Source organism: Cyberlindnera jadinii (genome assembly GCF_001661405.1).
Source record: "Cyberlindnera jadinii NRRL Y-1542 unplaced genomic scaffold CYBJAscaffold_3, whole genome shotgun sequence".
Lineage (NCBI taxonomy): Eukaryota > Fungi > Ascomycota > Saccharomycetes > Phaffomycetales > Wickerhamomycetaceae > Williopsis > Williopsis jadinii.
Window position 1 is genome coordinate 982,993 of NW_017963654.1, and position 22,731 is coordinate 1,005,723.

At 47.6% G+C, this 22,731-nt stretch overlaps 11 protein-coding genes across 11 annotated transcripts; 7 read left to right on the forward strand and 4 right to left on the reverse strand.

The window, feature by feature from the left end:
• Positions 1–103: 103 nt before the first annotated feature.
• Positions 104–3,607, forward strand: PIC2 (Cu/Pi carrier; the record flags this gene model as incomplete). The annotated part of the gene is made up of 2 exons (XM_020216286.1): positions 104–1,741; positions 2,648–3,607. The coding sequence occupies 2 exons, from the start codon at positions 104–106 to the stop codon at positions 3,605–3,607; spliced, it is 2,598 nt and encodes an 865-aa protein (XP_020072046.1).
• A 77-nt stretch (positions 3,608–3,684) lies between these two features.
• CYBJADRAFT_166772 (uncharacterized protein) lies at positions 3,685–4,935 on the reverse strand. Its single transcript, XM_020214620.1, has one exon. The coding sequence runs from the start codon at positions 4,888–4,890 to the stop codon at positions 3,829–3,831; it is 1,062 nt and encodes a 353-aa protein (XP_020072047.1). The 5' UTR covers positions 4,891–4,935; the 3' UTR covers positions 3,685–3,828.
• Positions 4,936–6,410: 1,475 nt separating this feature from the next.
• Positions 6,411–7,696, forward strand: CYBJADRAFT_166773 (alpha-ketoacid dehydrogenase kinase family protein; the record flags this gene model as incomplete). Its single annotated transcript, XM_020214621.1, has 1 exon — positions 6,411–7,696. A coding segment is annotated over exon 1 (1,092 nt), but the record flags the coding sequence as incomplete, so codon positions are not given.
• Positions 7,697–7,917: 221 nt separating this feature from the next.
• RSM18 (mitochondrial 37S ribosomal protein bS18m) lies at positions 7,918–8,241 on the reverse strand (the record flags this gene model as incomplete). The annotated part of the gene is made up of 1 exon (XM_020212178.1): positions 7,918–8,241. A coding segment is annotated over one exon (324 nt), but the record flags the coding sequence as incomplete, so codon positions are not given.
• A 99-nt stretch (positions 8,242–8,340) lies between these two features.
• On the forward strand, positions 8,341–9,352 carry JHD1 ([Histone H3]-lysine-36 demethylase; the record flags this gene model as incomplete). The annotated part of the gene is made up of 1 exon (XM_020214622.1): positions 8,341–9,352. A coding segment is annotated over exon 1 (754 nt), but the record flags the coding sequence as incomplete, so codon positions are not given.
• Positions 9,353–10,920: 1,568 nt separating this feature from the next.
• CYBJADRAFT_125169 (stromal membrane-associated family protein) lies at positions 10,921–11,277 on the reverse strand (the record flags this gene model as incomplete). Its single annotated transcript, XM_020212578.1, has 1 exon — positions 10,921–11,277. A coding segment is annotated over one exon (357 nt), but the record flags the coding sequence as incomplete, so codon positions are not given.
• A 769-nt stretch (positions 11,278–12,046) lies between these two features.
• On the forward strand, positions 12,047–12,265 carry CYBJADRAFT_117051 (cytochrome b5; the record flags this gene model as incomplete). The annotated part of the gene is made up of 1 exon (XM_020212218.1): positions 12,047–12,265. A coding segment is annotated over one exon (219 nt), but the record flags the coding sequence as incomplete, so codon positions are not given.
• Positions 12,266–14,423: 2,158 nt separating this feature from the next.
• Positions 14,424–14,612, forward strand: GCN4 (amino acid starvation-responsive transcription factor GCN4; the record flags this gene model as incomplete). Its single annotated transcript, XM_020212168.2, has 1 exon — positions 14,424–14,612. A coding segment is annotated over one exon (189 nt), but the record flags the coding sequence as incomplete, so codon positions are not given.
• Positions 14,613–16,413: 1,801 nt separating this feature from the next.
• On the forward strand, positions 16,414–18,315 carry FCY2 (purine-cytosine permease). The gene has a single exon (XM_020214623.1). The coding sequence runs from the start codon at positions 16,744–16,746 to the stop codon at positions 18,304–18,306; it is 1,563 nt and encodes a 520-aa protein (XP_020072054.1). The 5' UTR covers positions 16,414–16,743; the 3' UTR covers positions 18,307–18,315.
• Positions 18,316–18,483: 168 nt separating this feature from the next.
• On the forward strand, positions 18,484–20,517 carry CYBJADRAFT_67857 (uncharacterized protein). The gene is made up of 2 exons (XM_020217854.1): positions 18,484–18,698; positions 18,818–20,517. The coding sequence occupies exons 1-2, from the start codon at positions 18,661–18,663 to the stop codon at positions 20,451–20,453; spliced, it is 1,674 nt and encodes a 557-aa protein (XP_020072055.1). The 5' UTR covers positions 18,484–18,660; the 3' UTR covers positions 20,454–20,517.
• On the reverse strand, positions 20,320–22,689 carry NPR3 (Npr3p). The gene has a single exon (XM_020214624.1). It carries the CDS (start codon positions 22,648–22,650, stop codon positions 20,581–20,583), a length of 2,070 nt encoding a protein of 689 aa, XP_020072056.1. The 5' UTR covers positions 22,651–22,689; the 3' UTR covers positions 20,320–20,580.
• Positions 22,690–22,731: the final 42 nt, after the last annotated feature.

The window sequence follows — 22,731 nt, forward strand, 5'->3', positions numbered from 1 at the left end:
CCTGTGAGTGTGCCCTTGTACAGTTGTAGATTTACTAAATTTGGCTGTATAACTTTCCTCTCTTCTACCGCTGCGCTGCCTGTCTACACCGGTACAGAAGATCATGTCGAGTGGCTCCCCCCTTCTGGGATCATCAGACCAGCATGCGATATACTACTCCTCGGTGGAGAACAATGGCCAGATGTACGACGACCACATAGTCAACATGGACGATGAGATCCTGGCCACCATGGGCTACAAGCAGGAGTTGAGGAGAGGCTACTCCACCTGGGAGATCTTTGGCATCGGCTTCTCGATCATGGGACTACTGCCAAGCATCGCCAGCACGCTGTCCATGGGACTGGTGTGTGGTCCAGTAGGGCTAGTCTGGGGCTGGTTCCTGTCCGGGATCTTCTTGCTCACCATTGGACTATCTATGAGTGAAATGGCGAGCTCACTTCCAACCTCTGGCGGCTTGTATTTCTGGGTGTACCATTTTGCACCGCGGTCATGGAAGATACCCATGTCGTTCTTCATCGGGATAACCGACTCGATGTCTCTGGTGAGTGGCCTGTGCTCTGTTACGTATGGGCTGGCGGTGCAGATCATATCGTGCCTCAACATATACGATGAGACCATTGAGTGTGGTGAATCGCTGACTTTCCAGGTGTTTGTCCTTTGCATCTTGCTCCAGACGGTGCTGACGTGTGTCTCGTCCTCGGCATTGGCAAGACTACAAGGGACCACGATTACCATCAACTGCCTTATGATCTTGCTGTTTGTTGTTGTGCTTCCGTATGGGACGAAGAAGAACAATGGCTCGTTGAACGAGGTTTCGTACGTCTTCAAGCACTTCGAGAACGCAAGCGATTGGCCCAATTTATGGTCTCTTCTACAGTTCGGTATGATGCCGGCAATCTGGACAATAGGCTCCTTTGATGCATGTGTCTACATGTCCGAAGAGGCCCTCCACCCTTCTACTGCTGTTCCGATTGGTATCTTGGGCTCCATAACAGCGTGCTGGATCCTGGGGTTCGTAATAAATATCGTCATCTGCCTGTGCATGCCGAAGGACATTGGACATCTCCTGAACTCCGAGCTGTCCCAGCCATTGGCACAGATCTTGCTGGATAACCTGGGTAGGGAATGGGCGCTGACGTTCATGGTGTTGATCTCAGTCGGGCAGTTCCTGATGGGCTCGAGCGTTCTCGTTGCCATATCAAGACAGATTTGGTCGTTTGCGAGAGATGACGGCCTGCCCTTCGCAGACTATATCAAGGTGATCAACGAAAAGCTGGCCACACCTATAAGGGCCATCTGTATAAGCGCCTTAGTATCCATACTGCTGGGCACGATTGTTCTCCTGGGGTCAACAGCGGCCAATGCGTTGTTTTCGCTCTCCGTTATGAGTACATATCTGGCATGGGTCGCACCCCAGATCCTCAGATTCATGACCAAGGAGTCGTTATTCCTCCCCGGCAAGTTCTACATGGGCCACTCGTGGTCATTGGTGGTCAACTGGATCGCGATTGTCTTCCAGGTGTTCATCATCCTCATGTGCTGCTTCCCAGACACCATGCACGTCACCGCTGAGACCATGAACTACACCATCGTTGTCAACGGCATCGCGTGGCTTATCTCCGGCTGGTACTACTACTACCACAAGAAGCACGTTTACAAGGGTCCAAAGTGCAACCTGGAAGGCTTGGACGATGAGGAGGTTGAGATCATAGAGGAGATCATCGAAGGTATCTCTCCTGTGGTGAGTCTCGGCCCTGCCCCACGCTCCAAAAGAGACATGGCCTGAGAGCTGTGCGCGCTCCCTTCTGCTAACCATATACACTCGTCTATATACACACCGGCAAACACTCACTGCTCCCAATTGATACCAGCTCTGTAGCCCAGACCGGCCTGTCCACGCACCACTGCTCATTAGTGTCATCCTCCTTATGTGTCATCCCCGGCATTCTGTCAAGCCCATTGTATCAACGCGTACAATGCAACTGAAGCGTCCCACTGCACGCCGCGCATCCACCTTAACCCGCAAGCCCGCTCCCTTCAGAATGCAGTGATGGAAGCTATCCAGCAGTGCACGAGCACGAGCACAGTACAGAGAGGACAGCTTAACCCGTGGCAGAAGGCCCTTGCCACAGCTGCTGAGCTTGCCTTTCCTCGTCCACCAGCTCTGCGCTCCCACCAGTTCTACACCCCCAATTACGGCCTTAGCAGCGTACGGGACACATTCGCGTAGTCCAGCGTAGCCCCAGCGTAGCCCCAGCGTAGCCCCAGCGTAGCCCCAGCGTAGCCCCAGCGTAGCCCCAGCGTAGCCCCAGCGTAGCCCCAGCGTAGCCCAGCGTAGCCCAGCGTAGCACACGCGGACACATTGTCGGAGACCCAGCGTGGCCCAGCACACGCGAACGGGGTGCGCTTTGAGCCATTTCCAGCAACCCAGCCCGCATTAACCGTAAACCCTCTATGACGTCGTAATCTTTATATATAAAGGGGGCATGCCACTGGCAGCCCAAATCAAGTTCCGCCAGAGATAGCCACCACCCCCTTGTTCTCAACACCCCCAGCTGCTGTTATAGAACGTTCCAATTGGCTCACAATATAAGCAACAATGGTCTCTGCACAAGCACCCGTCTCTCCGTACACACACGCATCAAAGTACTTCATCCACTCCCCCTTGTCCACCATCAACGAGGAGATCAAGGACGAGTTCAAGGGCATCAAGCTGTACTCCAAGGAGTACTACTACACGTGCACGCTCGGTGGTATCCTAGCGTGTGGTCCTACGCACAGTGCCGTGACTCCCCTTGACCTCGTCAAGTGCCGTCGCCAAGTGGATGCGCACCTGTACAAGTCCAACTTGGAGGGCTTCCGCTCCATCATCAAGACTGAGGGTTTCGGTGGTATCTTCACAGGAGTCGGTGCCACTGCGATCGGTTACTCGTTCCAAGGTGCCGGTAAGTACGGGTTCTATGAGTTCTTCAAGGAGCAGTACACCGAGCTGATGGGCCCCGAGTTTGCTAAGAACTACAACACCGTTGTGTACCTGGCGGCCTCTGCGAGTGCTGAGTTCTTGGCCGACATCATGCTCTGTCCATGGGAGGCCATCAAGGTGAAGACCCAGACCACGATCCCGCCTTATGCCACCGGTGTTCTCGACGGCTGGAAGAAGATCACCGCCGCTGAGGGCGTGGCAGGCCTGTACAAGGGTATCGTTCCACTGTGGCTAAGGCAGATTCCTTACACCATGGTCAAGTTTGCAACCTTTGAGAAGGTTGTGGAGGCCATCTACTCCAAGGTGCTGTCCCGTCCAAAGAGAGAGTACACTGCTTTGCAACAGACCGGTGTCTCCTTCCTCGGTGGTTACATTGCTGGTATCTTCTGTGCCATCGTGTCTCATCCTGCTGATGTGATGGTGTCTAAGATCAACAACGAGAAGAAGGCCACTGAGAGCGTTGGTGAGGCTACAAAGAGAATCTACGGCAAGATTGGTTTCGGCGGCTTGTGGAACGGTTTGGGTGTCAGAATCGTCATGATTGGTACCTTGACTGGTATGCAATGGCTGATCTATGACAGTTTCAAGGCGTATGTTGGACTGCCAACGACTGGTGGCCACTAGAAGTTTGACTCTCTCGTATCTCTACAATATATATTTCAATCTTTACAGGGGCTTGGACCCATATGTGCTTAATATTCCGTTGCTTTGGTTGTAGTTGTGTAGTCATCACGACGTTTACAGGAGAACATAGGTAAAAGGTTGACAAGTGATGATAATAAATAGCTGTAAATATAGAAAACGATTGCAGGAGAATAGAGAGAAGGGCTTGAATTGATAACCAGCTAGCGACCAAAATACTTGAGCTCAAATGGTCGGGCAACGTTGTAGGCAACAAAGGCAAAGGACATGGCTAACTCAAAGCCAATGTCAGCACCACCATATTCACCACCCTCGTTGATCTTCTCGCCGATAGGACCAGTGAACCAGACTTGGTCCATGCCCATAAGGGCACCAAAGACACCAAAACATATACCGATTGTGCCTGCAATGCCAATTGGCAGCCTGGAGAAGTCATTCCATGCGGTTATATCATAGCCCTTGAACCCCCTTCTATAGATGAAGTGCTCGGAAAGAGAGATTGCCTCGTAGATGGCCAGGTAGTAGCCGATCATGTTCATGAAGTTATCCATGACCTCTTCGAAATGGTAGTATGCTGGGATACAGATCACCAAGGTCAAGAAGTTACCAACAAGGGTCCAAACGACTCTTGGCACTTTGACCAATGGTGACCAAAACGCCTGCGTACACAAGGCAATGGTGTACATGTTTGGAATGTTGTTGGCAACAGTGGACATGGCAAGGACCACTGAGCAGAACTGGCCAAACCCACCAAGGGAGTTCACAGAGAGCACTGCGAACATCAATCCACCAGCCTGATGGTCTGCGTAGTGCTCAGCCCACATGGAGTCCTTGAAAGTACCAGAGTACACTGCTGCTCCCAACACTTGACAGAACACCAATGGTGTGAACAACCCAAGAACAATGCCGAAGAAGATCACTTTCTTTGGGTAATCCTTTCTAACGAACACGGTATAATCTGCAGAGTACGTTGTCCAGCCAGTGGCAAAACCATAGGTAGCGCCTCCGAATGAAAGGACACCAGCTGCGGTTGCCTCGCCGCCGGTGAAGCCGCCGCCAGTAAAGTTGCCAGACTTGGCCATTTGGACAATGAAGACGATGAAAACGGCCAGGTTGGGGATCCAGGCCCACTTCTCATACGCGTGCACCACTCTGTAGCCGAAACAAGACACGATGATCGTCGATAGCACCAGCACCAGACAACCTGCCCACGGAGGCAGGGAATGTGGTCTGTTGACAGAGTTGAGCAGCTGGGCAGAGACCATGATGTTCACTGCACCCCAACCGACGCAGGCGATTGCTGTCACCAGGGCAAAGATTCGAGCGGCAAGGACACCAGTAAGGTAACGGGAAAGGATCATCTGTCTGAGACCAAACTCTGGACCGAAACAGGAAAAGAAGGCCACGGGTAATAATCCAATAATGTTGAAGAACACAATGACAAACACAGATTGCCAAAAGGACAATCCCCAGATGGCCTGGCCCAGCATACCAAGGGACATTGCAGCAATCACCAAATTAGCAGAGAACCACATGGAGGCAGAGGAGAACACGCCTTCATTGGGGTTTCTCTGGTCTTCCGGGATTCTCTCAATGGAGTTGGACTCGGTGTTGAGCGCAGCCCACAGCCTCGAGTACCATGGAAGCTTCACATTCTCCACCGGTTCTTGTTCGTAGATTTCTTCATCTTGCGAAACTGAGAGTTGCTTCTCAACGTCGTACACTTTGGTATCACTGATGGACATGGTCAAAATCGGCTCTTCGGTATCGACTCGGATACCATCAAGTTGAAGCCAGAAGGGACATTTCGGTCTCTCTTTATACCTTGGACATCTTGGCCATGTCCTGGTCAACAGACCAAAAATATGAATAAAAAATTTTCTGCTTTGGGCTCAAAATGATACATATTTCCAAGTCATCGTCCGCAGCGAATAACCCTGTGCTGTGAAGGTTGGCCATCTACGGACGGGACATGATCACCAATACCAAGACAATTTCAGCTTATCGGTCAAGAGAGTGGGAAAAATAATAATAATCTTGCAAAGCAAGCTAATCGCCCTAGGGATTGGCGACCACCTGTGAATTCTCTTTGTGGAGGTAGAATGCGTGTGATCGCTTGGCGCACTTTGCCGTTCGTTCGTAGATCTGTGAATAATCATCGATAAGTGGACCCGTTGGCCATGGTCATAATAACATGGTGTAAGATTAAAGTGGTCATGGTGATGAGGTTGGTCTCACTAAGAAGAAAGAGACGGGAAAAGTGATGTTGATCTGTTCACGACGACCAAGTGGCTGACAAAACAGGGGCATAACAGCTGCAGCAGGGTTCTCCTTTTTGCATTCCATGGAGACGGTTAACGCCAAACCGTAATAGCGCAGTCATACAGTTCGTAAAAAGTGTCAAGCTCAGCACTTTCTGCTTGAAGTATGCGAGAAAAGAAAAGACACATACAAAATGTACAAAAAAGTGTCTTTAAGGTTCCGCCGTTGCCTTATCTTCTCGCCCTCTCTGCTCGGGAGAACCGTTGGGACAAAAACCAGTCTTGAGTCCTTCGGATAAACCGTCGGAATTTTTTGCCTGTCCATATCGTTTGTCCAAGTCGTTTGTCCAAGTCGTTTGTCTTTGCGCCCACCACATGTCTGAGAAAACACCCGGACACCACAGTGAGACGGAACTTCCCGTCATAAATCGTCCCACCGGCTTTCCCTGCGGATTTGGGTGGGGGAGCATTTTGTGTATACTTTCTCTTTGGTCTTTTTTTTGGGTGCTCTCTGGGACATTTTGGTGGTTTTGTCCAAAGAGTTTCTCTGCACCGTTGTGTCTACGCATTTGAGAGGTCTTGCTAGACGTAATAGGAAAGGTACATTCAGTGTGCACTTGGCCGTTATCTGTCTGTTTTGTTCCGTGAAACGTGGGCTTGTCCTTTTACGTCCTGCGCTTACTTGTCGTATCCATTTTGCTTTGGCTGAAAAGACACAATGTTCAAAAGGTTACTTCATACAACCGTCCCGGTGTTCTCCAGGGCTTCAAAGCTACAACACCATCTGAAGCCTGGTGGGCCTGACTCGATGCTGTCATTTGAGCAGGAATATGCGATAAGATCGTCACTGGAAAGATTCATATCGGATTACAGCTCAAAGCAACTGCCTCAGATTACTCTAAACTCGTTGATTGAGTTGGCAAAATCGGATTCAAAGACTAGAGGCAAAGCCACTGTGGACTATATGACCATCTACAACGCAAAGAGATTGGCAGCGTTCAGACACTTACCTTACCTTGTTGTTTTGAACCCCCATATCGCCGAAACGTATAGCCATTACCTCAGATCTCTAGAGCTGTTGTTGCAATTGCAGCGAGTTGAAGACCCTCAAAGGATCCATGACGTGCTGTGCCAAGTTACAGATATCCACGCGGATGCTATCCCGTCCTTATCACAGGGATTTCAAGAGGTTTCAAGATTCCATCCAAGAGACCAAATCGTAAGCTTCCTGAACGATCACTTCAGGGACAAGATCAACATGGAAACGATATCCTCCAACTATGTGACTCAACACGAGAATTTGGAAGACCATGTTGGTATTGTATATGCCAAAATGAAGCCTTCTGAACTGATCAACATCCTCGCAGGCTATGTCAACGATATGACGTTTATAAAGTACTACAAGACGGTCCCAGTGAAGGTGGACTTTGGTGAAGATATCGAATTCCCCTATATCCGTCACCATTTTGAATACGTGTGCACAGAACTGTTGAAGAATGCCATAAGGGCACAGATTGAAACAGATAGATTGGACTCCCCTGTTCTTGTCACCATCGTGCAAGACACCTCACCTTCTGGCCATCGCACGCTGAGTCTTCGTTTCCGTGATGAAGGTGGTGGTATAAGCCCAGATATTGAGGCTAATGTCTTTGACTACTCCTTCACCTCCGTGGAAGCACAGGAGAAGCAAAACGGTATGGGAGACAACGTCATGCCTGGCGAAGACCTTGCAATGGTTGCCGGCATGGGCTATGGCTTGCCCTTGACGAAGGCCTATGTTGAACAATTTGGTGGTAAGTTGGAATTGCAAAGTTGTTATGGCTTAGGAACTGATGTATACGTTACGCTGATTGGACCTGACACCGCACTGCTGTGATGGCTGCTCATTCTTTACACCGTGAAACCCGCTTTTCGTCTACCTCTCGTATACATATTTATATTTACATGAATTCATGAACAAATCTTTATATACACATATACACACGCTCAGTTCTTATGTGTAAGCTTTGATACGTCTTGGTGCACACTGCTCAGCAATCCAGCAGCGATGGCTCTCTTTATCGACTTGGCCAATCTCTTCTGGTTCTTCACGCTCAGCTTCGTCACCTCTCTTGGGAGTATTCTGCCAGTAGACGTCATGTAGTTGCTGAGCATCTTAGTCTCGAGGTAGAAGTCCAGCGGGTTCAGCTTCTTCTCGTCAAACATCTTGTGGCTGATGTTCTCCTTGGCCTTTCTACGCTCCAGTCTGATCTTCGCCATACTGAAGTCAAAGGGATCGTACAGAGTGTCAGCGTTCAAAGAACGGGTCGCACTTGGAATGATGTTGATGCTACTCTGAACCGGCGCCCTCTCGAGCGGCTCGCCCATGATGCCGTTGTTCTTAGCGGCATTCTTCACCCTCGCAGCGGATGTGGAGAACAAGCGTGTACAGTGCTTAAACATGTTTTAATTCCCGTTTCGATGCTTCTTTCACCGCTGAAGCACTCAAAATGCCAACGTTGACTGGTTTTTTCAGCGGTTTTTTCTAAGGCCCTTCGAAATTTGTCCGTTTTTGTGGCCCGCGAAAATTGACATCCAGTGCTGCGCCTACCAGATAGCTATGTCCTTATTTTAGTATACGACGAAGAAGCACCCACCACGAAGCGATGAGCGTACGGCCTCTAACCTTTGGTGGAAGGTGTGCTGCCGTTATCCTGTTGCGACTGTTACAATATGAGTGATGAAGAGTGGAGCAGCTGCTCGCGCTGTGCCGAGTACCAAGGCACGGTCCCTCTCAAACAGACATGGATCTCATGCGACATATGCTCAAAGTGGTACCATGCTCACTGTCTCTCTCTGACAAGACATGACATCTCGAGGATAAAGGAGTACCATTGTCCGGAGTGTGCTGCTGAGCATGGTGGGACGGTGTGGATGAGAAGCTCTGGCAGAAAGAGGAACAAGGTGGACTACAAGGCGCTAGATGAGGGTGATGTTGACGATGCGATAATACAGACAGAACACCCGCATATTGCAGCGTTCAAAGAGTGGGCGGGTGATGGTACCATTGACGAGCTGGCGGGAGATGAATTGACATTGGAGTATGCACTCAGGACACGGATACCGAAGCCTGTAAAGATTCCGAGTGCCAGGACGCAAGGGCTGGGGTTCACGATTCCAAAATTTGACGTTGATGACCTTGTAAGCAGTATGGGCGAGGACCATTACATGGAGGTTATGGATGTGTTGACGCAGAATGGCTCGAGGGATAAATGGCAATTGGGTAAATGGAGAGACTATTTCAAGTCCTCTGAAGAGGCGAGGGAAAGAATCTTCAACGTGCTATCGTTGGAGATTTCAAACTGTTCTGTTGGTGAAGCCATAAAGAGACCCACATACGTGGAACAAGTTGACCTCGTGGATAAACTATGGCCAGATGAGCTTTCTGGGAAGCCAATTGTCCAGAAGTATTGTTTAATGGGCGTGAAGGATTCTTACACGGATTTTCATTTGGACTTTGCCGGCACTAGCGTTTACTACACCGTCATATATGGTGAGAAATCGTTCATGTTCTTCCCTCCCACAGAGCATAACTTGAAGAAGTACGTGCAATGGATAACCACTCCTTCGCTAACTAGCCAATTCCTGGGGAATCTGGGCTTAGAACAAGGGGTTAAAGTCACATTGCTTCCAGGTGACGTTATGATTATCCCCTCTGGTTGGATCCATGCCGTCTATACACCAGTGGATACGCTCGTTGTCGGTGGTAACTTCCTAACCAGCTTCAACATTAGCGAACAGTTGAAGATCATAGATATTGAAATTAGAACCAAAGTTGACAAGAAGTTCAAGTTCCCCAATTTCAACAAATTGATGTTTTTAACTGCATGGGCAGTACTTGAAGGGAAGTTATTGTTAGACGTTGATATCGATAAACAGGGCTCGCTGGAACTGGTTGGCTTTCTTAAGAATTGTTTAGCCACAAAGAACGAGCACCACCAAGCTGTACCAGTTAAAGTCGTTGGTAACGGGAAAGTTCTTGTTCGTAAATTCGAACAATTTGTCAATGACCATTATGAGGTCAAAATGGAACATGTTGATCAGCAGATTAAGAAGGAATCACCCACGGGAAAACGTTCATTGGAGGTTAAACAGAGTGTTACCGTCAAGAAGGCTAAGCACTAAGTATATCTGTACATAAATGTGGAAATCATGAAGAAACTGTCTACTCTATAACGCTCATCTGTTTCTGCGTGTATGCTTTGTATGTACGCATTCATGGATAGAGCAACCTGTTCAATTCCAAACGTTCTTGAAGAGGTCATCATCTAGGCCCCTAACGTTGTTCAAGGACTGCTGGTTGGTCTGACTAGGAGCAGTGTAGTTAGACCATTCGTTTTGTACTCCGTATTGCTGTTGAGGTTGAGGTTGTTGCTGTTGCTGTGCGCGAGAGTTGAAGTTCAATCCAGCTAGAGAGTTGTTCTGAGACAAGGATTGTACCGAAGAACCATTTCCAGAAGAATGTGCACTAGCATTGCTATAACCAGGCCCGTTGAGAAAAGAAGGAGCACTGTTAGTGGCCATTGGTGCAGAGTACAGGGAGAGGATACTCTTTTTCAAATCAGGTCTTGCATTCTGAGCATTCGCCTGCTGCTGCTGTTGTTGTTGTTGTTGTTGTTGTTGTTGTTGTTGTTGTTGTTGCTGCTGCTGCTGCTGCTGTTGCTGCTGTAAATGGGCTTGGTGCTGTGGAACTCGTTGCTGTTGAGTTGAAAATTGTTGTTGGCGATGATACTGGTTACCTGTCAATGGCGTGGATGTACGAGATGGAGGCTGGGACTGTGTCACGTTCTGAGCAGCTGTGGAAGAGATTGGAGAGCCAAATTCCAAATCCAATAGCTGTGATGATGAGAACGATGTCGCAAGGACCGGACGACGAGGGTTCGCAGAAGCTCCGTGGGCACTGTTGGCGGTAGGTGTCGCTGGAGCGGTGGAGGAAATGTTGGAGGCTGGGGCCTGACCAGAAAGGCTCTGTGGATCTGGTATTGGCCCATTGGCCCACTTCTTCAAGTCGTACTTGGTTCTGATAAAGTTCTCAATCTTACCGCCATCCGGGACATAACCTTCTGGTAAGTTGTGTTCCCAGTACTCGTTGGCCTTAGCGTTACCCCAGAGAACCATACTCTTCACCTGTTCATCAGTCCACGTATCCAGATCAACAGACTTCACACGAGAGATGTGCGTACCAAGCGAGCGGTGGATCCCTGAGCAGCGAATACAGATGAAGATACCCAGGTTCCAGGAGGCCCATCTGGGATGAGAGGACGTCTTACAATCAGCACAGTGGGAGTTGGAAGGATCACGTAGCAGCGTCTTCAGTATCTGCAAGTTCTTGTCATTCGCACGTCGAGACATCTTCCTCAGTGACCGGTGGAGTGTGGTGCTCTACGTCTCTCACGGGCAACAGGGGCGATGGGGGAACAGTGATAATTCGACTTATGTCTGCTCTTGTTTGTTTACTGTTTGTGTGCCGGTTCGAGTGTGTTGGCCTGATTCGTGGGTACAGCGACAAGTCCGTTCCCTAGGTAGGGTAACCCCTGGTTCATGGGGGGGCAGGTAATTTGGTGGCAGAATACACGCAAACGATTGGCTAATTGATGGCTTACAATGCGAGTGCGTTCTACATGTTGACGATGTGGTTGTATCTCTTGCTGTGTTTTAAAATCAACGTTTTGAACCCAACGTTTTAGCCAAATGTGTTGTTATGAGACGTCCCAGCACAGGAGGTGGAAACGGGGGCCGTGGCCCAGCTCGCTAGGCCGAAAAGGGGGGAGAGACTTCCCCAGCGAACGGGGCGCTGGACAGACAGAGCGAAACAGCGACCTGTTTAGACGGAAGACGATTTAGAAGGAGAGGGAGGGAAAAAAGCACAGCGTCCTGTTTCACAGTATATATGGCCAGCTCCATTGCATTGCACACTAAGATATAGCCATATACCTAGCAGACGAGACTGCATTCTGTTGTATATACGATCCAAACGATTGTTCTGTTGTTTCCCGTTCCTTCAAAGCTTCCAACATTGAGACGTCGACCAGCGTTGTTGTTACAACAAAACACGATCTCCAGGTCCTCTACACGTTCAGAGAGTGGCGATATGCCATTAGAAAGCGCAGCAGGGTCGGTACGAACGTATACATACGAGGAGATTGGGAAGCATGGGTCATGTGACGATCTGTGGATGATTCTACATGGGAAGGTGTACGATATAACGTCTGTTGTTGATTCCCATCCAGGAGGCGCAGAGGTGCTATTCGATGCTGTTGGCACAGATGCCTCCGTTGCTTTTGACGAGGTTGGGCATAGCCAGGACTCGCTGGACATGCTGAGGCCTCTTCTGGTTGGTGTCGTTGACGATAGCGATGATGCCCGCCATTACACAGTCCCTGAGAAAGGCATACAGGTTGAGAACTCCAGCATAGGCGAGAGTAAGTTCTCTAAGAAGCTGAAGCGACGCAAGAAGAAGACTCAGAGGGACCAAACCATGGTGTATTTGTTGGGCATATTAGCGATTATGGCTGCACTCGCCTATATCTGCTTATCGATGAGGAAAAGGGATTGAAATAGCTTGTTAGAGGTTAGCTATTTGTCGGTGTGTATGTGCTGTTATTATTGTTGTTGTTGTTGTTGTTATTGTTGTTTTTTGCATGTTGTATTAGTATCTCTGATGACTATACGAACCAGCTCCGCTTGTCTAAATTACCCAATGTACTCCCAAGTGGCCTAGATTTATAAGTGTACGCTTATACCTGATCCCAACTGTACATCGTCATACGCAGCACCCTGACCCCTGATGTGATGGTCAGTGGCTTGGTACATAGGACACTTTACGCATGTATTCTTATCGGCCAATGAGGTTGCTCCAGGGCATAAGAGGCATGTCGCTATCCCCTCCCCTTCCCTTCCAATCCTCCTTGCTGGTCCTCACCAGAGTCACCAGTACCGAAGTGCTAATCAGTGCGGACTCCCAACTCCGCTGTACCGGTACCGGCTCAAAAGTCCCAAATTGGCAGTTTGTCCGAAAAGCAGTTTGACAGGGACTCAAAGTCCTCACAACGTTTCTACACTAGCACCTACCTTATGTAGCACCAAATTGGACATTTCAACGGCTGGATAAACATCACAACAAGCAGAGCTTAAGAGAACAGGAACAGTTTCCTCCATAGCTCATACAAGTAAACCAGAATAGCCAACACCCACCAACAACGACACAGGTGGTGCGTAAAAATATTGTATCGGTTGGCGACACATAGCATCAGCCGGTGTGACTCAGCGTCTGTGATGAAAAAAAATTTTTTCTCGAGTTGAGATCGACCGCCGTTCCAGGTGGCAGCGGAACACAAAAGCGAAAAAAACAACCAGCTTTTTTATAAAAAGGGACAAGGCGCGCCGCCGTTCGCACTCTTTTACTCTTCCGCCCACTTCTCCAACCTCACACACTTTACACACATAATTACCGCCAGTTTACACCAGAAAGAGACAGAATATAGCAAAGCTTGAAAGAGAATCTATCCAAAATGTGTTTGTAAACCGCCCCCTATTACGTGTGTTATTAAGTCATTCCAAGAACTATTAAGAAAATGAGTCGACTATAAGATATAAAGTGTTAAGAAGAAACAACGATCAACAATCGGTTTAATCGATCCAAACAGTGAAGACCCCACTACCACAAGTGTATTGCCAAAATGAGCCCGTGAACTTATCAACCAGAACGAGTCAACTCTCCGTCCAATTATGACGTTATAACAATCATTTAAAGAAAGAAACGAATTTAATCTATCCTACCTCCCGTGAAAATATTGAATATGTCCAAAGTTACCACTACAAGACCTGAAACTATTGCTACTGCCGCTGCTGCTACTTCTACTATTTCAAAAACAACTATTGATACTACAACCATGAACTTTGATCAACCTACTGCTACTTTATTTGGCTTGTTTGACGACGCTGTTGAAACAACAATGTTCGAACCCCAACAGCAGAAAGCTGTTGGCTCCATGGAGTTGAACTACTCCAAGCCCCGTCAAATCCTGGGTGAGTCTGTGTTTTCACAGTTCATCTCTGGCGCTAGGGAGTCTGTTTCATCACCAGAGGAATTGACCCTGTTGGAAAACATGGATGTTCCAGAGCTGAGTCCAAGCGTTGGGACTATAACCCCAATGCAGTTGCACTCTTCCATTGTGGAGTCCGTGTTTTCACCTTCAATTGCTGGTACCTCTCCAATGTTTGAAGAGACCGAAATGGACTCTGACAACTGGGAATCTCTCTTCGAGCCTTCAGAGCTGCTTTCTTCTATTCCAGCACCTGCTGAGAAAGATGTCACACCTTTAGTGGAGACTAAAGAGATTGCAACTGAAACACCTGAAGTTGCTCGTCCATTATGTTCCAAACGCTCTGCTTCTGAGGCTGACTTGTCGTTGCCGGTGTCTAAGAAATCCTCAACCGTTGATGAGCTCGGCGTCACTGCTTACAACCGTAAGCAACGTGTTTTGCCATTGAGCCCAATCGTTGTTGACAGCTCTGACCCTATTGCAGCCAAGAGAGCTAGAAATACCGAGGCTGCAAGACGTTCAAGAGCTAGAAAGATGGAGAGAATGAGCCAATTGGAGGACAAAGTTGAAGAACTTCAAGAGAAGAACGAAGCTTTGGAACAAGAGGTCGAGAGATTGAGAGCTTTGTTGGCTCAACGTTGAAAAGGAACTACAAAGTCAAAAAAAAGAAAAAAAAAGCTAAGTGGAAAATTGAAAAAAAGAAGAAAAAAAGTTGATAATATGTTTGTTTAATATTGGTGGTTCCCAGTTATTAGTATAGTTTATGTGTTTTTGTATATCCGTCTTTGAAATATTATCTTATATTGAGTTATGTTGTAAATTTTTGCCCTTTCAGCTAATAATTACCTGATTATGTAAATATCAGCTATCTGATGTGAAGTCGTACGCTTGTGGTTTCCGACGGCTTCTATGACTCGAATATTCAGCACCGACACAGGATCTGCAAAGCTCTTTAATATCACTGTTGATTTGGCCAAGTTGAGTGCCGTTGGAAGGGGGAATTGCAATTCTGCAAACCAGTTCATCTGTTAACGTTTACTGATAACGAAATCTGTGCGTTTGAATCTTTTTACGTGGTGGGAAAGTACAGTTTTATTGATAACATCTGCGCATCGCATTACACAGCGCACAGTACAACCTCACCCCCACCGCCCTCTCATGAGAATTTTTCCTAATCATTAAGACTTGGTGAATAAAACATTCATAGCAGGACCCTCAGTTTCCGCCTTATAAGACACGTCCCTTTGAGTATGCTAAGGCTGAAGCCCAATTGGCGTGTAAATTGGCAGCTTGCCCCGACTCCTTAGCTGCCTATTGCTGATGAGTTCGTAAATTCCAGTGGGGGGTGAAAACACAGTTGCCTTATCATCAGACAACAGCAGTCATGGATTCCAACTTCGATGGTAATTGCCTATGCCAGATGTATAAAACGAAAAGTCATGTTTCCTTTGCAATTTGAATCTGTCGCTCGTAAAGCAGTAGTTCCTAAAAAGAGTAGCCCTCGTTTGGATTTAATCAGCAATTGGATATCTGTACTGATAACAGGTGTGAAAGTGATCTCGTGGAGTTCGCCAGTATTCTGTGTGTGCCCTCTAGCAGTTACGTACCTTACTTGTACCTTGGTTCTTTCAGCAGAGCTGTGGCTACGGTCCCAGCGTCCATACATTTCCGAAACTTTACGATGGGGACCATAATAGAACGGAATTTAAGTACCAAATGAGCTTGACACCACGATAACCTGTCTAAGTGTTCGTGCTGCTAGCGGATGTCCCCGTAAGCCTAATCGTGAATGTTCTGTAGTTTGGTCCTCCCCCTCGGTAGCCGGTAAATTGTACCCAATAACCATATCCAGTGCTTCGTTCCCGTTAGCGAGAGGAACTCCTAACACATTCCTTCCAACCTCAACACCTCAAAATCTCACAAAATAGCAAGCCTCCTATGCTTCTTCAATAACATCCACATAATAAAACCAGCAGATCCCATCTCAGAACTAAAAGCTACATTACATAAATAATATACACACAACACCGTTGACCACTCCCACTACCCTTGTAGCCTGTCTTGCGCTGGTTTTAGCTCCGCCAAGCACAGTGTATTGGCATTACACGGCAGGAACGCTATTCAAAGCCCTAAGCCCTTGCACTGTCTTCGCTAAATCGACAAGCCTTCTCGGACAGGCCCTACAAATTTACCAAGAAACATTGCTTGTTTCTCTGTATTGTCACAGTAACGCATGTGTTCGTTCGCTTCGAGGCCACGGCCAAACGGTCATGACTTGTCAATGCAAGATAAGAACCAAAAGCTATACCCCCGCCATCTCCAAAGGAGTCTCCCTCGGTGATCGTTCCAATAGGAGACAACCAATGAACGTGAAGCAAAGTCAGACTTTTTGCCGCAGGATATACCGTAGGGAACGTCATGACATTTGTCCGTTGAAGGGCAAAAGGCATCAATTTTTTCGTACATCTAACAGCTTTGTCCGTACAAGGCTGCACGCCCATCGCGCAGATAAGGCCACTGAGGAAAGAAAAGAAACGACTTGTCGGACTGTCCTGGTGACATGCGGTCTGCTGAGCGATGAAGTGCAGAGGAACGTCTATTTGGCGGTGATTGGAAAATTTTTCCTTTATATAAAGAGACGATAGCTCTCTCTGGAGTAAGTAGCGTGACGTTCAGTAAGGAGCATTGTATCCAGTGTGTGCTTCTGTGCTGATCTCTGCTATAGTGGTCGGGTTTCAAGTCGTTTATTCCACAAACTACCAATTTGCCTGAAATGTCATCGTCACCGGACATGAAATTACAAGACCTTGAGAAGGTCGCAACGTCGTCGATGAACGACGACGAGGTGAGCTACCTTGGAGACCAAACGCATGGCCAATCGTCGGATACAAAGCTGTCCTGGATCAACCAGATTGCCGCCTCGCTCAATGCGGAGACAACAGGTATTGAGAGAGTCACTGAAGACCAGAGAAACCCAAAGGAAGGTGTGTTCTCGTCTGCGACCATGTGGTTCTCGGCCAACTTGGTCATTGCCTCGATGTCCCTTGGTATGCTTGGTCAGGCCGTGTGGGCAATCTCCTTCTGGCAATCAGTGTTTGTCATTATCTTCTTCAATATCCTCGGTCTTTTGCCCGTGGCCTTCTTTTCATGTTTCGGTCCAGAGTTTGGTCTCAGACAGATGGTCCTTTCCCGTTACCTTACTGGTGTCTTCGCTGCTAGAATCTTTGCCCTGATCACCGCCATCGCATGTGTCGGTTGGGGTGCCGTGAACATCATGGTTTCTGCCCAGTTGCTTAATATGGTGAACAAGCCTCACTCTCTGCCTCCATGGGCGGGTTGTCTGGTACTTGTTGTGTCCACCATCATCGTCTCCATGTTCGGTTACAAGGTGGTGCACGCGTATGAGAAATGGGCCTGGATTCCAAATCTGGCTGTCTTCATCGTCTTCATTGTTCAAATGGCTAGATCCGGTAACTTTACAGGTGGTGGTTTCCCAGGTGGTCAAGCAACTGCAGCCGGTGTTCTTTCGTTTGGTGGTGCGATCTACGGTTTTGCCACTGGCTGGACAACCTACGCAGCTGATTACACCGTCTTCGTCAGAAAAGGTTACCCAAAAAGAGTGATCTTCTTTGGTTTGTGTGCCGGTCTCTTCATCCCATTGGTGTTCACTCAAGTCTTGGGTGCCGCTGTTTACTCCGGTACCTATAAAGATGACACCTGGGCTAACTACTACTCTGAGTACCAAGCCGGTGGATTGATGTTCGCAGTGCTCTCAGTGAACTCCCTTGGTGGGTTTGGCCAATTCTGCTCGGTGTTGCTTGCCATGTCCACTGTGGCCAACAACATTCCAAACATGTACACCATTGCATTGTGTACCCAATCATTCTGGTCACCATTGGCTAAAGTGCCAAGAGTCGTTTGGACCCTTGTTGGTAACTGTCTGACATTGGTCATCTGTATCCCAGCGTACTACCACTTCGAGACCGTTATGGATAACTTTATGAACTTGATCGGCTACTACTTGGCCATCTACGAGGCCATTTCCCTTTCCGAGCACTTCATCTATAGAAGGGGATTCAAGGGCTATGACGTCACCATCTGGAACGATAAGTCTCAATTGCCAATCGGTATCGCTGGTACAATTGGCTTCTGCTTCGGTGTCTTTGGTGCAGTTATGGGCATGGACCAGGTCTGGTTCCTTGGACCAGTTGGTAAATTGATCAACGAAGGTGGTCCATACGGTGGTGCCGATATCGGGTTCGAACTGGCGGCTGCTTTCGCCTTCGTCGCCTACAACGTGTCCCGTCCATTCGAATTGAAATACTTTGGACGTTAGAAAGGGATGCTGCGCCGTTATTATGCACTTTTCTTGTCTTAGAAAGCTTTATCGTACTAGTTTTGATTACATTATTTCCTCTGTTTATACGATACACCGTAGTCACGTGCGGTACATCGTAGTCACGTTCCCTCTCCACTCACCAACACGTGACCGACCCTACGTGTTGCGCATATCAAAAAAGCGTGTGTCAACCGAAACCCCCCTCGTCTCACAACTTTGCCGCGCCATCCCTTATCCGATAAGAAAAGGTGTCACAATCCCAGAGATGAACAAAGTAAACAAACAACCCACAACATCGAAGAGATCACCAATACACAGCAATTATACACACACAAGACACAATCAACAGCTATGCCTACGGGAATGGATCCCACACGTATCTATAGAAGGTGAGTTTACACAACTGGAGCCGGAGGGGGATGTCTGGACGGGTTTGTCCTTGCGAATAGCAATCCTCCCGCCCGATATCATCGAGGGATCATATACTGACGCCACTCTCACGAAACAGCGCTATATCACCACGTTTTCCCTGTTCCCTGGGAACACGAGCTGCTTGGTCCAAGGTGAAGAGCTCGGCAACGCCGAGTTCCGTGCCAAAGGGGAGATTCACCACGAGATTTGGTCTCAATGGTGAAGTTGTACGGATATACCCAAACGCTGTGGAGATTTGGGATTGGATTCCAGCGGCGTTGGAGATTGAGGATATGGATGAGCGTGCGAAGAAGAAGGAGGATGTGCAGAGGTGCCTGTACCTTGTAGGGAGCTTATCTGGGGTGGATGGTGTTATTGAAGATGCAACTCCCGTGATGATGGACCAGAATACAAACACGTACGTTTTGGTGTTGACAATTCAGCTCAAGTCTGAGAGGAGATTCCAAATGAAGAAGTTTGGTCAGTTCTTCATTGAAGACAGCGTTGATAAGCCTCTGATTCTCCCGCCATTTGTGCATGGATTGTACCCATACACGGTGAAGGCGTCAGAGAGGTTTGTTGCCATATCAACAGATGAGGGATCCTTGACTATATTTGATAGTGAGCAAGGTCATCCATTGCCACAGAGCTATGACGTGCTCATAATGAATGGCAATCCACTGTTTGACGTCCAAGGGAGATACCTGAGCTACGTACCTAGCGATCCGATAGACTCACCTCGTACAACGTTGAACGTGCCAACAAGGAACTACTCCATATATTCGAAGATCCTACAAAGCTTATCCATCACTGCTCTGGATGGTATTTACAAGCTTACAGAGATTCAATCAATCAAGACAATGATCAGCGAGAACAACGTCAGCGCCAACTTGAAGCTGTATCTGTCGAATCTGATCAATGGGCTCAAGGCCTCACAAACGGTGATCATAGTTGATCTTGTTACCGGGGATCAACTCGCAAACTTTTCTCCTCCTAATGGCTGCCAGTATATCTCATTGTCTCCTTTTGATACGCAGCTACTCACAGTTTCACAGAGAGGTGATCAAGTATACAGGTGGGACCTGTCTCGTATGCCCATTGAAGTGTCGCTTGTCGATATCCAGACCAGAGGTAAAACTGCGTCAGTTATACAGGACATGTACTGGGTTGATAACACCACGTACACCATGGTCACAAGATCAAGTGGCTCTATACATTGCTTCAATACAAAGGACTCCAAATGGATCATGCCGAATATGCGTGCGTTGAGAGTGTCCTCCAATAGTTCAGAAATCTTTGCGCTTGTTGGCGATGAAATATACAACTTAGAATTCAACGGTATATCCAACGCAAAGTATCAGCTTCCTGATACACCAATTCCAAAATCACTGTTACCTGATCATATCCCAGTGAAACCGGTTGAAGAAGTCGTTGTGAGAACCGATATCAAGGACCCAGTTGCTTTAAAATCCACAGAGGCACTGGCTCAAGTTGAAATCCAAACATGCTTCTTAGGCCAACCAATATATGACCGTATTGGTTTTGCAAAGTTGAAATCACACGTTACTGTCACCGATATATTTGGGAATGATGTGAAACTGCAGAAAGTTGAATTTGGTAAGGGATGTGGAGAGGCCATTTTCTCAAGTGATCAGGAGGATCTAGAGAGTGCCATGAAGAGTGTGATGATGCTCTCTGTCGATACCGACACAGTTGCAAATGATGTGATCTGAATTAGGACTTGCGTTCCTGCTATATGATTAGATTCGAAGACTGTTTTTTTAAGACGAAGGGAGGGAACATGGGATGACGATAGAGATTAAAATCTTGGATATTGTTGACGCTTATATACACACTAATTTACCAATGCTTTACCGATATGATGTAGTCGTTGATACCATGGAGGAGTTTTCGAACGTCGTGTCTTGAAATGTTCTCTTTCAACATCACAAGCTCGAGAGGAGTCTTTCCATTCAAGTACCTTACCAGCTTATGGAAAAGAGCAGCTTGTTCTGGAGGTTGTCCCTTGATCACTTTGCTAATCCATCTTCTTTCCACGGCAGTGGCTCGTTCAGGTTCCAGTAGAATTGTATCATCTTCATCCTCCTCTTCGATCACCATATCCTGTCCATTCCACACGCTTCTGATCTGTGAGGAAGATGATGATCCGGACCGATTGCCTGTCTTTTCCTTACCAGTAGCATCAGTAGATAGGTCAGCGAACTTGAACTTGGAATCTTTCGTCTTCTTCGTCAAGCCCTCCCTTTCAAGATCCTCCTCCACTGCGATTTTGATACGGTTGGGTATCTTTAACCATACAAAGATCAACAGCTGTGTGACGTACCCGTATCTCATCAGCCATGATAAAGCATCAAGATATATTCCTTTATGGTCCTTACTCGGAATGATAGCCATGAAAGATCTTGGCTTAGCGTTCGAAAGCAGTGATAGAAATGAAGGTAGAGAAGGAAGGGACGGGAATTCTTGTCTAAAGGATATGATCCTCTCTCCCAAGTTGTGCAATGGAGCCATTGGAGAAACGATAAATACCGATTTCGGGTTCAGAGGTACCACTGCTCTGGCACGTCTCCAATAGATTAAATGCTTAGCAAATGAGGCCACTTGTAACGGTTCCATTCCATTGCTCTGTGACAATGAGTATAGCGACAGTGTAGGGCTTATGCTCTTGATGAACTGTGCCAATTGTGAGCCTTGTTCAATCTTCAATTCGGATACTATCTTTTCAGCATCGTCTAGCAATAACAGTGCCATGTATCCAATGTTCTCCTCTTCCTCCTCAGTGCTTGTCTCATCAATGGCTGTTGAAGCCAGGAATGAGCCAGGCAGCACAGGCTCAGTCTTCGGTGGTAATGACTTGAACTGTTTCTTCAACGGGATTTGAAGGGAGATCATCTTATCCTGGATCTGCAAATCCGCAATATTTGAAGTCGATATGGATTTGAAACACTGTGCAATGGTCTGTGCCAGTGAAGACTCCTTTAGAATCTTATCGTATAGTTCGTTTATAGACAGGTCCTCATTCTGTTCTTTCACTTTCAAGATCTTTTGCGATTCTAACCACACATAATCAGATTTAGCCTGTTCGTACCTGAGAACCATCGCCAGCCTCGACACAACGTAATGGAACATCTCATCTATTCTATGGTTGAATTCAACGACAGGTGGGTTCATCACAAAGACAATGTTGAACATTGACATTGTATTCTCTGTTGAGGCTCCCTCTTCAACATCTCCTTCTTCCTCTTCCAACATCTCCACCTCCTCCTCTCGACTGATATTGGACCCCTTGGACCGTTTGGAATGTTTCCCTGTCTTTGGTGCACTCGTTCTCCATTGTCCTTCTTCATTTATATGGATTGGTAGGCCAAGGAAAGCCATATCGTCGACTGCCAGCTCAAAGCGTGAGTTACACATCTGTCTTGGTGGTGTCACAATCTCGCTGAGAAACTCAACGTCGAACCCAAACACTTTGTTCTCAGACTTCTTATTGTGGTGATGATGGTGGTGATCGCTTGATCTTAGTGAATTGATCTCTGAGCTCGTCCTTGGGTTCGACGAGATCGAGTTCTTCTTGCTCTCTTTCATCAACCTCCTGGCCTCCTTCGCAGCTCTTCTCCTGTCCTGCTCGTCGAGCAGGTCCAACAGGGTCTGTCCCGAGACGTAGTTCGGGTCCTGGAAGATGTTACTGTCATTCTTACCAACAGCCTCGTCGGTCACAGACGAGGTGTCTGAGTCCTCGTCGCTGGAGGACTCGTCGCTGTCCAACAAGTCGTTATCAAGAGCGAACGGTGTGGCCTTGAAGCCAAAGTCTTTCGGCTTTGGTGGGTAGTGGAACACCAATTGGGGACCATTGTGTGTAGATATCGATAGCAGTATACCCAGCAGACACGGATTGGGTAAGAAACTCATCTTCTATTGGCCCAGGGTGTGGTTTCACGCCAACTTGCCCTCCATCAATATCGCTGATGAGAGTGTGAAGTAACGGCTCTA

Coding starts and splice junctions, on each gene's coding strand:
- CYBJADRAFT_67857 (XM_020217854.1), top strand. CDS start 18,661: ATGCCTACGGGAATGGATCCCACACGTATCTATAGAAG. Junction 18,699..18,817: donor CCCACACGTATCTATAGAAG/GTGAGTTTACAC, acceptor CTCACGAAACAG/CGCTATATCACCACGTTTTC.
- FCY2 (XM_020214623.1), top strand. CDS start 16,744: ATGTCATCGTCACCGGACATGAAATTACAAGACCTTGAGAAGGTCGCA.
- NPR3 (XM_020214624.1), bottom strand. CDS start 22,650: ATGAGTTTCTTACCCAATCCGTGTCTGCTGGGTATACTGCTATCGATA.
- CYBJADRAFT_166772 (XM_020214620.1), bottom strand. CDS start 4,890: ATGGTCTCTGCCCAGCTGCTCAACTCTGTCAACAGACCACATTCCCTG.